Consider the following 13,371-nt stretch of genomic DNA (forward strand, 5'->3'; position numbering starts at 1 on the left):
ATGACCTGAGCCAAAGAAAGATGCTTGATTGACTGAGCCACCCAGGTGCCCAGAAAATCCGTTTGCTTTTTATAGTTACCCATTTTATGCAACATTCTTGATTCTAGGTAATTGTTGATAATTTCTAAATATCAAAGCCATGAAAAAAGAATTTCCAAATTGACATCCATCAAGACTATTTAAAAGACGTAAACCAGACTTTGAAATCCATCCGAAAGGAAACATTTTGAGATGTTTAACACAGAGGCAATAGCGCTGGAATAAGTGGGAAGAGCATGACAAACCTGGTTACTTTGAAGTGGTCAACTACTTTGTGTTTATTTTTTTCTGGAATGTTTTTTTAAAAGCTGTTGCTTTAAGGGCGCCTGGGTGGCTCAGTCGGTTAAGTGTCTGCCTTTGGCTCCGGGTCATGATCCCGGGGTCCCAGGGTCTAGTCTTTCAGCAGGGGACTCTGCTTCTCCCTCTGGCCCTCCCCTATCTCTTGGCTCTCTCACTTTCCCTCTCTCAAATAAATAAATAAAATCTTTTTTAAAAAAAAAGCCGTTGCTTTAAATTAGGTTGTATAAGCAAATACCTATTGACTATAGATAAATTTTGGAGTTCAATATATCGTAGTTGGATATCAAATTAATTTTTCTCCTAAAGGAGCTTAGCGTTAACTCTTATTTAGGTTGCAAATTGCAGCAAACTAACTGAATTTTCTTCTTCGTTTTGCTATTTTGATAATGTTTTTGGAGAAAGAAAACATGCTTGTTTTCATAACATCCCAGTTCAGTGTTGCTATTATAAGAATTCTTAGTACCTTAGTATCTTAGATACAGCCTTTGGAGGCCTTTAAAAAAAACCAGCTTATACAAACTCAAGGAAATTGATATGGCTTGTCCTTTATGGACAGTTATTTTGTAAATGGATTATTATATGCAACTGATGAATCACTAAATTCTACCCCTGAAACTAATAATACACTATATATGAACTAAATTGAATTTAAATTAAAAAATTTTAAAAATTATGCACCTATAAAGTTAACTAAGATTTAATAGTAAATTTTGTGTTAGAATTTCCATCAGCTACCCGCATATGTTTGAGTTTAAACCTCTCTGAAGTTGACATTAGTGAGAAGGTCGGGTTATATGGACTCCGAATGTATACACTTTAGGAAGAACTCCTTTATTGGGAAGTGCTCTTTGAAGTCAGCAAATAGGAGCAGAAATCCTCAATTCCCAGTATTAGGGATCTTACTCACCTCGGGGCAGCTTGAGAAAGTTTGTTAATAGGAAATGCCAGGTAGCACTCATGTTTGGAAGGTTTTCCAGTCCCAGAATAGAGGGCAAATTCATTTGGTCACTCATTAGAGGAGGTTGTCTCTCCTGTACTTGAACTTAGAGTTCAGTTTAGTTCATGTCAATAGACTGGAGGCATCCGAGCCGTTGTGTCCACGTACGACCTAGAATGCAAAGTCAGGTGTGTGTTCGTGAATGCCCTGTTTCTGTAGCACCCCCAGCCAGTTCTTATGGGATTCTGCCTTTGAGAGCAGTCACTCAACAGGCTTGGCATCCTGCGGTCTCAATGTGTGGGCAAGTCATTTCATTTTCCGGAATCTGTGTGAATTTCCCCATCTGTAAAAACAGGCATGACAGTGCCCACTCACAGGTTGCTTCACGAATCAGATGAGATAAAGCGAGACTATTGCCACGAATAAATAACCAACATAGCTTGTGTTTATTGAGAAATTCCTGTGTGCCAGGTGCTATTCTAAGGATTTCACATATACTTGCTCAACAAACCCTCTTGGAAATCCTAGAATCTCTATTTTTCAGTGAAGGAAGCTGAACCTCAGTACAGTTGATCCTTGGAAACAGCATGAGTTTGAACTGCATGGGTCCACTTATATGTGTTTTTTTTTTTTTCGATAAATACAATGGTGTAAATGTATTTTTCCTTATGATTTTTTTAAAAAAGTGATCTCTACCCCCAACGTGGGGTTCAAACTCACGACACTGAGGTCAAGAGTGACACACTCCACCGACAAAGCCAGCCAGGCACCCCCATTTTTCTTGCGTTTCCTTATGGTTTTCTTAATAACATGTTCTTTTCTGGGATGCCTGGGTGGCTTAGTTGGTTAAGCGACTGCCTTCGGCTTGGGTCATGATCCTGGAGTCCCGGGATCGAGTCCCATATTGGGCTCCCTGCTCGGCAGGGAGTCTGCTTTTCCTCGCTGACCCTCCCACTTCTCATGCTCATTCTCTCTCACACTCTCTCTCTCAAATAAATAAATAAAATCTTTAGGAAAAAACCCCCCCAAAACATGTTCTTTTCTCTCTCTTACTTCATTGTAAGAATACCGAATAGCATGCGTGTAACATACCCAGTGGCTGGTAAGGCTTCTGGTCCATAGCAGGCTATTAGGAGTTAAGTTTTGGGGGGAGTCACAAGTTATACATGGATTTTGGACTGCACAGGGGTGGGGGGTGGATGCCCCTTGCCCCCGTACTGTTCAAGAGTCCACTTTATATGGAAACTCTTGGAAAGTTCTGAAACCCAGTAAGCAAACGGATGCTATTGTCTCAGTTCTCCCCAGAGTACTCTTTCCCTTACTGAGTGAGCGGAAGGCCGGGAGTGCTAGTACCATTCAAGATCCAAGTCCGTGTTTTGCACCATCTGTATGAAAATGTTCTCTTTGGCCCTCTCAGGTTTCCGGGGGCTACCATGACGGTCACCGTGGTGTACGATAACTCCGAGGCCACGGAGCTGTGTGCCGCTCAGCACCTCTACCTCAAGCCCATCGCAAAACTGATGATCAATGTCTTGCTCCCAGAAAGCTCAGAGCCGACGAGGCCTTTCTCCAATTGGGAAGTTCTGGACCAGCTGAAGAGCCTGATTTGCCCTGACCAGTTCACCACCGTTCGGCTCTCCAAGAGCACAAAGGACTTCATCCGATTCGAGGGCGAGGCCGAGACGCGCAGTCTGGTTCAGATCTTGAAGGCCAAGTTACACGGGAAGATCATCAAGTTGAATGGCTTGAAAACGGACTTAAAAGTCGTGGCTACAGATGCCCAGGGAGAGTGGGAACGCTTCCCCAGGGAAAAGGAGGCCTCGGTGAGCGATGGGGCCGAAGAGCAGGACCAGGATAAGAGCCCAGATTCTATCTATTTTGCTGGCTTGCCCTGCAAATGGTTTGCGCCCAAAGGTTCCAGCGGGGAGAAGCCCTGTGAAGAGATCCTTCGGGTGGTTTTTGAGAGCTTTGGAAAGATCAAGAATGTGGACATCCCTATGCTGGACCCCTACAGGGAAGTGATGACCGGTGGAAACTTCGGGGGTTTCAGCTTCGGCTTGCAGACATTTGAGGCCTTCGTACAGTACCAGGAGTCAACGGACTTCGCGAAAGCCATGGAGTCCCTTCGAGGGATGAAGCTGATGCTGAAAGGAGATGATGGGAAAGCTCTGGCCTGTAACATCAAGGTAAGAAGGAGCCAGGATTTCTTTCATTTCCTACTGTTCAGGTGGTCCCGAGCAAAAGCTGGAAGGAAGCCTCTAGAACAAATTTCCTTAGACCCCCCCCCCCCCGCCCCATTAGGCTCTGAGCGATGGCTGATGTAGAGATCTGTGTTGTCATTCAGAAACGGATGTTTAAGAAGAAAACTAATCCTGATGTGGACATTCTTCTGCCGACTGTGGTTTGGAAGGGTTGGTTCTGTGGGGCTCTGTGCCAACTTCCTGGGGCGCTGAGGAATTCTTCTGACCCTTATGGAGCTATCTCCTAGGCTTGTTCCACCTGAGTTGCTGAGAGAGGGAGGATCCATGCAGTTTGACCCCACAGGAGAGCAGTTTACCCCCCTTTACTCTTGGGGGCAACAGGTTGCATTTTCAGGAATGTCTGTCAGGTGAATTGCTGGAACATAAGCTCAGGAAACTGGGATCCTTTCCTTTTGAGATCGTCCTGTCTCTCCAGTCAGGCCACCCCATCTCCTTTGTGACCTCTTACTCCAGCAGAGGAAAAGATGTGGCTAAACATTCCTTATTCTCTCACTTAGCCTTGAGCATGAATTTGGACTTTTGCCTTCAATAGCTTCCTACGTGTGCGTGTGTGTCTGTTTGTGTGTGAGATGTGTGAAACTACTTATGTTAAAATATATCTTTTTTTAAATTATGAGCTATTCAGCCAGACAAAAGATAAAACACATGCTCTGGTGACCACCCAGGTACCCACTGGCCGGAAAACATCCCCTGTTACATTCGATACCATCTCCCTCCCTCCCCACAGAGGTAGCTATGATTGTGAATTTGGTGTTTAGCCTTCTTGTGCACATTTAAAGGGCTATTTTTACCTCCTTTTATTTTTCAAGCAAATTCTCTTGGAGTGCCTTGAGAGGACTTTTACTTTATTTTGGGGATTTGCAAAGTAGCTCAGTAATCACTACAGTCCAATCTCAGATCCCAGTAGGTCAGTTCTCTTGAATCTTTGCTTCCCCAATCCTTCCTCTACCCCCACCCCCGACATTTAAATTTATTTATTTATTTATTTATTTATTGCCCTTTTTTTGTCTCTGGTGACTAAAATACCTGAACTCAGTTGATTTTTATAACAAGCCCGAGGTAATTAATTCACATCCCTCACAGCCTGTGCCCATAATGACTCGGTGATGGGGCCATGTGAGAGCTCCTGAAAGGTTCTGCCAAAGACGGTTCTAGAACCCACAGGGCTGTTGGGCAGGTCCCCAGGAAACAGCAGAACAGTAATGGGAAGAGGACATTTTTTTTTAAAGATTTTATTTATTTATTTGTCATAGAGAGAGAAGCGAGAGTAAGCACAGGCAGATAGAGTGGCAGGCAGAGGCAGAGGGAGAAGCAGGCTCCCTGCCAAGCAAGGAGCCCGATGTGGGACTCGATCCCAGGACGCTGGGATCATGACCTGAGCCGAAGGCAGCTGCTTAACCAACTGAGCCACCCAGGCGTCCCTGGAAGAGGACATTTTGAATTCATCGAGTTTTGAATTCTTCAGTACACACTGGTTTTATCTTGCTGGCCTGGGACAACACCCAGGCCCTGGGCAGACTTTCCTAATGAGAGTCTGAATTGTTTTGTGCACAGGTTATGTTTGACACAACCAAACATTTCAGCGAAGGGGCTATCAGGAGGAGAAATCAAGAAAGGCTGAAGTTACAAGAGCTGGAGGAAGAAAGGAAAAAAGTAAAGCGAGATGAGGAAGAGGCTGCAAGGTGAGGCGACTGACGTTGACCAAGGGGGGTTTTCACTTCTGACGTGTGGGCTTATCCCTTCGGGTGAATGGCTGCCTCAGATGGGTGACATTGAGGTGGGAGTGGCCAGAATTGGTACAGTCTTCCGGCTGTGCTGTTACAAGACCAAAATGTGGTTGAAAGACGAGAAACTTAAAAAAACAACTTCTCAGGGACAATAGGTAACGAGCTAGATCAAGATACCTGGGAAGAAATGATTTAAAAAAATAAATAAAGGGATCCCGGCTTTTACAGTGAAAATCCTAGCCCACCCAATTAAAAAGTTGACCTGTTCACCCCCAATTTGCCCAAGTTTACCTTGCCTATTAATTTAAAATGGAAAAAAAAAAAAACTTTTTAGGTTGGGGAGAGATTTTCTTCCACAAAATGGTCGACAGTCAAACCAGCCCCTCAGCGGGAAGGCATGGATTTCTTGGCCTTCTGTTTCTTATTGGCTTAAGTTCTTTTGGTGAATTTGAGGAGCCTCCATGTTGATTTCTTTGAGCTTATCCTTGTTTTCTAATTTAGGGACTTGAGCCTAGAAAGGGCAATTGGATTGCCAAAGGTTTGCCAAGAAGTACAAATGGGCTCTCAAAACCAGTTTGGCCTCTTGGCCCTTCCCCTCACGTGTTTATTCTTTCAGTCTTTCGTGTAAATTATAGTTATTCAAAAAAGGAGATAAAGAGTCCCCTTCCGTGTGCCTTTCATTTTTTTTGGCTGGTGGGGTGAATAGGAGTTGCTTGAGATCATGTCTGTGAAACTCGGCCAGAGTTTGAGCCCGGTCAAGGCAACTCTTCTCCCAAATTTCCAGACTAAACATGTAGTTGAGATAATCTTCTAGCTTCTGGCGAAGTCCTCACTCAGGTAATTGTCCCTTCCTTCCCCTTCGCCACGGTTCATAAGGGCCCAAGCAAAACAGTTGAATTTTTGGGACAACAGCCCATATTCTTCCATGCCAGGTCCTGTGTTAGGTCATAGGTACCAAGGACCAGTACTCAGCCGTGAGAGTTTCTGAGTACCTTGACTTCCCTTTATTATTCCTTTATTAAGTCTATAGAAAGTCAACTCCATGGAAGCTTTTTGATCTCAAGAGAAATGAAATGACGGCTGTGATGGCTAAATCCACAAGCTGGACTGCTGGTGGTCTGACAAAGTGGGGACTTCGAGAAACCCCTTCTTTGAATTCTGTAGCCTTCTTTTCATATACTCTCTCCTGTACATGCTTCTAACTGACCAGCTCAGTTTTGGGTCCTTCCCCTTTGACTGATGCGCCCATGGTGTCTTAGTCCCTAAGTTGTCCATGTCAGACCCCGGGGTTAGCACTGTGTGATTCCGGGAAACCTAACCCATCCACCCTCCCTGCAACAGTGGGGAAGGAGCTGAAGGAGAGCCGGTGCCTAATCCATGCCTTCTGAATGACTGACTCTTAATTGTTGTCCAGAAAAAGAAAAGAGGAGGAAAGGAGAGCCCAGGAAAAGAGGAAGAAGGGCAGGGTGAGGAGACGAGGCCCGAAAGAGAGAGACAGACGCCGGCACAGGAAACCCAAGGCCAGAGCCCCCGTGGACAGCGCCCGGGAGCCCGACTCTTCAGAGGAGTGGGAGGAGAGGAAGTACCTGCTGGCCCAGAGGCGGGTGGAGGCCCTCCGGCTGCTGCGGGTACTCTTGAGGAAAATTGCTGTAAGGCTCTTGCTCCGTCCATCTTCACTGTTGGTAGGTACCTGATCGCTTAGAGACACACTTTGACGCTGACGCTGTGGCCCATTTGAAATTGACTCCGTGTAAGATCGTTTGCCTTCTTTGGGGTTTGTCTTCAACAGGCTGTCTCAGCCCTGTGGTCTTGGGACGGTGCATCCCAGAGCAGGATAGCTAGTGAATCTATCCTTCTAGGTCCCTCATGCCCCGGGGAGGGGTGGGGAACGGATGGCATGGGTGTGGGGTTGGTAGGAGTCTTCCATTAACTCGACTTGTCCATTCATCTGCAAGGGGTCTGGATGGGAAGGAAGAGCCTTGGACAGAGACCTTTGTGTAGCGAGCTCCCGTTAGTCTGGTCTTCAACTATTTGCTAAGGAATTTCTGACATCACAGAGCAATTTGTTTGGTTTGGAGAGTTTCCATTTTTGGAGTTTCAGGGTTGTTGTTTTTTTTTTTTATTGTTGTTTGTTTGTTTGTTTTGCCCCACTTTACTGACCTCCTAAAGATAATCAGACTCCGCAGATGGCCTGGAGGAAAGGCCAGAAAGGTTCCCAGGCGGTTCATTTAAAAATGCATCTTCAGGGTTTTCAAATATGCAGAGTAAGTGACATCAGGATCAGATAGAGGGACTTAGTGGCTATCAGCATTTCCGGCCTTTCTCTCATGAGTGTGGACAGCCAGACTTAGTGAAGTCAGGGTCAGAAGAATTTCACATTTACACTCACAATAAGTCTCACTGGATCTTTTAATTTACTGTAATGGCCTCTGGGGGTGACTTCTTTCTTTCTATCTTTCTTTCTTTCTTTCTTTAAATTGGCCACTTAAACCATTTTTTAAAAGATTTTATTTATTTATTTGAGAGAGAGAGAGAGAGAGAGGGCATGAGAGGGGAGAGGTCAGAGGGAGAAGCAGACTCCCCGCTGAGCAGGGAGCCCAATGTGGGACTAGATCCCAGGACCCTGGGGATCATGACCTCAGCTAAAGGCAGATGCTTAACCAACTGAGCCATCCAAGTCACCCAGGGTGACTCCTTTCTATGAATTTGTCTCCTTAAATGTATGTGGTGCCTAACTAACTCTTGCCTCCCATTGATGGGGACTGACATTGATGACACAGCCCCCAGGTTCAAATCCCGGGTCACGGGTAGGCACTGTCCCAAGGTGCGCCCCTGTGTCAGCGAGAGCACGGTGTGATTGCTCCCAGTGGGGTGGGGCCCGTGGGCCACCTTTTACCTGCCTGCGGTTCTGCAGAGCAGACAGCATAGGCAGACCCATTGCCATGGCCACACTTTCTACCTGCGGCCTCTCTTCCAACTGAAGCAGAAGAAGAGGGGCCAGCTCAGGGACATCCTTTCCAGCTAACCCATGGGAAGAGACTGGGCTGACAAACAGGCAGGCTCTCTTGTAAGCCAGCTGATTCCCTTTGAGACACACATTTCCTGTTCTAGGATTTTCTGGGAAGGCTGTAGAGTATTTCTTATTCCTCTCACTATCCCCAGCCCCTAGCCTAAGACCTGGAACCAGAAGTCCTCACCAGTTTGTGAACAGATTTAAAAAAAAGTGGTCATGTGCTTTGAAGGTACGTAAATCATGCACACAGACCTCAGAAACACAGCTCACGTTCGTCTGAGAGATCGAATCCCGTACCTCCTCTTTCCTCTGGGCAATATCGTTCCTAATTTGGATCTACCTTATATGTTAGAAACCTCTTCGGAACCATGCCAGAAAGCCCCGTCTTCTTTGAGATTGTTGCACTGTGAGGTTTTTCATGTTGAGATTTTTGACCTTTCTCTTTAAAGGGATCCACACAGTTTAACCCACAGTGGGTAGATGATGCAAGCCCCAAAGTGAACCAGGCTCCAGGGAACACGCTGGAAATGCTGAAGCAAGAAGAGTTAAATACCCAGTATCTTCAAAATCAGGAGGAAATGCCAAAATATCAGGTTGCCAAGTCAGACAATAAAGGAAAACAAAAAATGAAGAAAAGAACTAGGGCTCACTTACGTAAATCTTCCCACCACCTTGGGAGAAAAAAAATAAGATACTCAGCTAGAAAAGAGAGAACTGGAAAATTATTAACCGAGGGCTATGGTCACAGTTTGGTCTCTGACCAGAATTCTTTGCAGAATGTGATGATTCAAGATCAGTCTCTTGAGGGGGAAGACCAGTGCAGTTCTAACAAATCCAATGCTTCTAGATTATCTGAGCCAGGCCATGGCAAGAAACAGAAGATCTATGAAACAGATGAATTTATTGATTACCTATTAAACTATTATCAAACTCCAGAGTATGCCCGCATCTGCCTAGAACCAAGTCATCTAGCAAGCCCATGTCAGTGGCAGAGGGCTGTCTGTGCTAAGGGAGATGGGTTTCAGATCAATCTGAGAAAACGGAAGCATCACTCCACCAGTCCGAGCCAAATGCAAAACCTGGCAGCAAGAGAATGGGTTCAAGAAGAGGTTTGTACTCAGGATCCTGAGCTTAAACCACAAAAGAGAGGAAAAGTGGATTATGCCAAAGAATGTACCGAGGAGTTGACAAATCATTGTAAGGACACAGCCGGTGGTGCTGGTGATCACCTGTCCCCAGCTGATGGAAAGAGCCATCTGTTAGAAAAGATGCAAGCTCACCAGCTCAGAGATTCTAACTCCCCAAGTCACAGCCAAGTTTCCTCACCTAGGAGGTCAGCCGACTTAGATCTGGAGTTGACAGATTTCTTAGAGGAAATCAGTAGTGATTCCGAATGCTTCAGTGAAACCCTTAGTGTAAACAAAGAGGAGGAAGAGAGGTCTGTGGCCACATATGATAGCTCCCCAGAAAAAAGATCTCTTGATGATGACGACCTCACCACTAGTGATCGAGAAATTAGGGCAAGTCCGCAGGCCTTGTATTCAAAGTGGAGCCGCCATGGGGAGCATAGCTCCTCCAAACCCAAGCTAGGGAAACCAGGCGAGAGGTCCAAGTATGAACGGAGATGTTCGTGGCTTGAGGGCAAAAACCATTCCATTAGGGATGAGAAGAGCACCGCCAAAAGGAGGGCAACAGCAGTCCCCAAATACTTGCTCGGCGGATCGGGTCCTGGAGGTCTGTTAGACTACATCACAAGGAAGAGGAGGAGGCTCGGCGACAGCACATCTGGCTGGCAGGCAAACTACAGGTCCGCTCGTGTGCCCGTAGCATCAGCAAAAAGTGGTCACGTTTTCTACATGGGGAATTTGCCCCAAAGAAGAGAGACCCCGTGGAAGTCAGAATATAACCAGGAGGTCAGAAGGTTTAAAAGACATGAGCGTTCTAGAGATCCCATGCTGAATTCTGGTAATTATTATATTAGACATGACAGTCAGGAGCACCTCAACTATGGAAGCTATTTTGGAAATGGCTACGCTAGTTCTTTGTATTTTCAGATGTTTTAAAGGCCTTGTAGATCAGAAACACCCTCATTCTTAGCAAACAATGTGCAGGATAGAACACTTAAAACCAAATACAGCTAATGTAGTTAGGAACTACAGAGCAAGAGAGCAGCACTTAAAAGTTTGGGCAAGGTCAAAGGCAAAACCTTGTTTCCCTCGCCAAAATATAAAGCATAAATGACTGCAGGTGTGTTGGCAAACTTTGGAAATAAGAAACCTCCAGATACCAAGGATTGGTAAAACCACATGCCTGTACAGCTTGATCCAAGGACAGACTTTCCTCCAGTTCGGCTGCAACCTGAGACCGGTGCCAGCCAGAAAGCAAATGAACATGGCGTGGAGTCAGTAGCCCCCTTGCGGCTCTCTAGCTGTTAGAACACCATCATTTAGTGTCAGTTACCTTCAAAGGGGCCAACGGCAGCTGAACTAGGATCTTTTCATACATGCTTGGATTTGGCCAGAAAAGCTAGGTGCGGCCACAAAACTTTCCTTTTATCCAGACATAATGGCAGGTAGCAGAAGACATGACAGCTAGGACACATCACAGACTCGTTTGTGACACCGATGGTTTCATGACCGCCCACCAGGAGGAATTAATTTCATCAGTGTGTTCACAGTACTCTAAAGAATTGTCCTTTGTGAAACAAAACTCGGAACAATCCATGGAAAGGGCCTCGGATTGTCTCTTGAGGCTTAAACAGATAGCGGACCATTCACAGAGCTGTTTTTAGAAGCATCCTATGTCATTCCATCCTAGGAAAGCAAGAGCATTGAAGCAAAATAACCAGTGGGATTCGCAAAAGGCAAGATGGAAAGATCCCGGGGTGCCATGAATGTCTCTTCGGAAGCTGGGACATGGCAGTAATCCATTTCAGGTTCTGTAATCCTTTCACTCAGGGTTGGGTGACATCAGTTTGTAAAAAGCCACTGACTATCCCCAAACTGACTCTTATCAAACACGAACAAGTGCCTCCTCGATCCTCTGTAATGCCATGGAGTTAGGAGGAGTCAAGGGCAAAGCCCTAGTTTTCTAGCTGGGGAAAAAATCGGTATGTGTGTAGGATTTGTAATCTCTTAACAGAAGCAATTTATCTTTTTACCTATTGGTTTTGGACTTCTTGAATATGTTTTTAAGTGGAGATATTTTATAGATTCGTAAAGACTTACATCTTACTGCAGCGCATGTTCTATTGAAAGCTCGGCTGATTCCTTCTGCCTTATATAGGATTTAGGACCCCAGAGGCAGTAGATGACCTTCTTTTTTTTTTTTTTTTCCCAAGAAAGCTTATACCTGACTCGGCAGTGGAAGAATCAATGAGGTTAGACTCGCTGCGGCAGGAGGAGATTTCCATTCACAGAAGTAGTGGAGGGCCACGTTTTCATAGGGCGTGGTTCGTTTCAGTCTTAACTTGACGTTCTGTAGAAAAGTACCAGCCATTAGGGCCAAGGGTGGGATGCCGGTCAGTGGGGTTGCCCTGAATGACGAGGCACGTCCTGTGCTCAGAACCAGCCCCTTGAGCAGCCTGATAGCTGAAGGGGCCACGCGATCTTCTAATTCACTGAAAGTAAGAACCGCACGTTGTTTCATTGATCTCTTCTAATTGCATTTAATAGAGATATGCTAGTTCATGCAGAAGTTCGAAAAAAATGAATGTAACGTAGCAGGTCATGCTTATTATTAACGAGACAGTAACCAACGAATGATTTGTGGGCTTCCTCGTGTTCAGTTCCACTTCAAGCTAGTGACTCTACCATCACCACTAGGCTTGGCTTGTCACATCTGAAAAAATGGCTCGTGGGGTGAGTGCCTTTTCTCCTCTGAGGACTAGCAAGGACTGTTAATGTTCAAAGTACTGTTGCCCAGAGTAGCCTTTTAAAGTGCTAAGAGCTTGTGTTTTGTCAGACAACTTTTCGTAACTAGGTATTTTTTTCTCCTCTGGTGAGACCCTTGTTCCTTATTTTTTTTCATGTTTCATGCCACTGAAACAAAGAACATTATGAGTTTGTAATGGAAAGCAGTTGTGCTTGTTTTGAAAACAAATCTTCATTTCTTCTGCCATTCAATAATTTTTCTTTACAGAGATTTTTGGGCATGAAAACAATTTGCTTCTCAGTAACCAGACATAAAAAAAAAAATAAATTACGGAATACAGCATGTGCAATTTTTTTGGGGGGGGCGATAATAGAACCGGTGCTAAGTCACTTCTATCTAATATTTTGTTTGGTTTTGTTTGTTTGCTAAATACCATCATGGGGCTAGAAGTAAGTAAAAATACTGGTTTCATGTTTACGTTCTGTACAACTTTGGATTTTTATATGTCTTGTGGTAATGCGTTTTAGATTTGAATAAACCTTGTGTGTGTGTGTGTGTGTGTGTGTGTGTGTGTAGGCCTTAAATGAGGAAGAGAACAATTTATCCTGTACTTTTCAGTGGAATGAGTGGCTTAGTAAGAAATGAAATAGAACCGAAAATATTGTGATCACTTTCTATTAATTAACATTGTTCTTCTTCATTGTGCTGTTCTTTAAGTGGTGCAAGAGTATTTTCTCATCTTTTTTCTATGACCTATTAAGTAAGTAAGGGCCTGAACTTTAAACTCTGTCTTTTTAAATAGGTGTTTTCTTGTGTTTCCCTTGTATGTGCTGCTAATAGCGCTTCAAGAAAACTAAAAACCTGTTGATGTCTTTTTGTTCAATTTGTTTGAATTTCTCAGGTAGAAAGCCACATAACCTGGTAATTTTGAAAGTAAGAACCAAATAAATGTATTTTTATTTGTTGCGAGACTGTCTAAAACGTTTTAAATAAATGCTAATAATTCCATGGGGTGGGGGGTGAGTTTCTACTTGTAGTAAGCTGCTTTGCACTCCTGATGCCAACCCTTTGTCTCATTTGCATTGTTAGAGAAATAGTACATATTTAATTTTCAGATATATTAAAAATAAAATGGTCAAGGTGACTAGAGCCTGTTCATTTGCCACGCACGCTGGCTAGGATGTTCCACATCTCCAGCATTTTCCATGAAAATAGACACAC

General features: G+C 44.6%; 1 protein-coding gene across 1 annotated transcript in view; it reads left to right on the plus strand.

Moving 5' to 3' along the window:
• The window catches only part of LOC125092150 (A-kinase anchor protein 17B-like), a 28,714-nt gene extending 15,595 nt beyond the window's left edge, over nt 1-13,119 (plus strand). Inside the window, exons 4-7 of the mRNA XM_047716500.1 lie at nt 2,694-3,462; nt 5,092-5,219; nt 6,679-6,946; nt 8,727-13,119. Coding sequence (XP_047572456.1) covers nt 2,710-3,462; nt 5,092-5,219; nt 6,679-6,946; nt 8,727-10,340 — 2,763 coding nt within the window. The 5' untranslated portion in view covers nt 2,694-2,709 and the 3' untranslated portion in view covers nt 10,341-13,119. The remainder of the gene's footprint in view (nt 1-2,693; nt 3,463-5,091; nt 5,220-6,678; nt 6,947-8,726) is intronic.
• The last annotated feature ends 252 nt before the right edge of the window (nt 13,120-13,371 follow it).

This window comes from Lutra lutra, chromosome X (assembly GCF_902655055.1).
Source record: "Lutra lutra chromosome X, mLutLut1.2, whole genome shotgun sequence".
Classification (NCBI taxonomy): domain Eukaryota; kingdom Metazoa; phylum Chordata; class Mammalia; order Carnivora; family Mustelidae; genus Lutra; species Lutra lutra.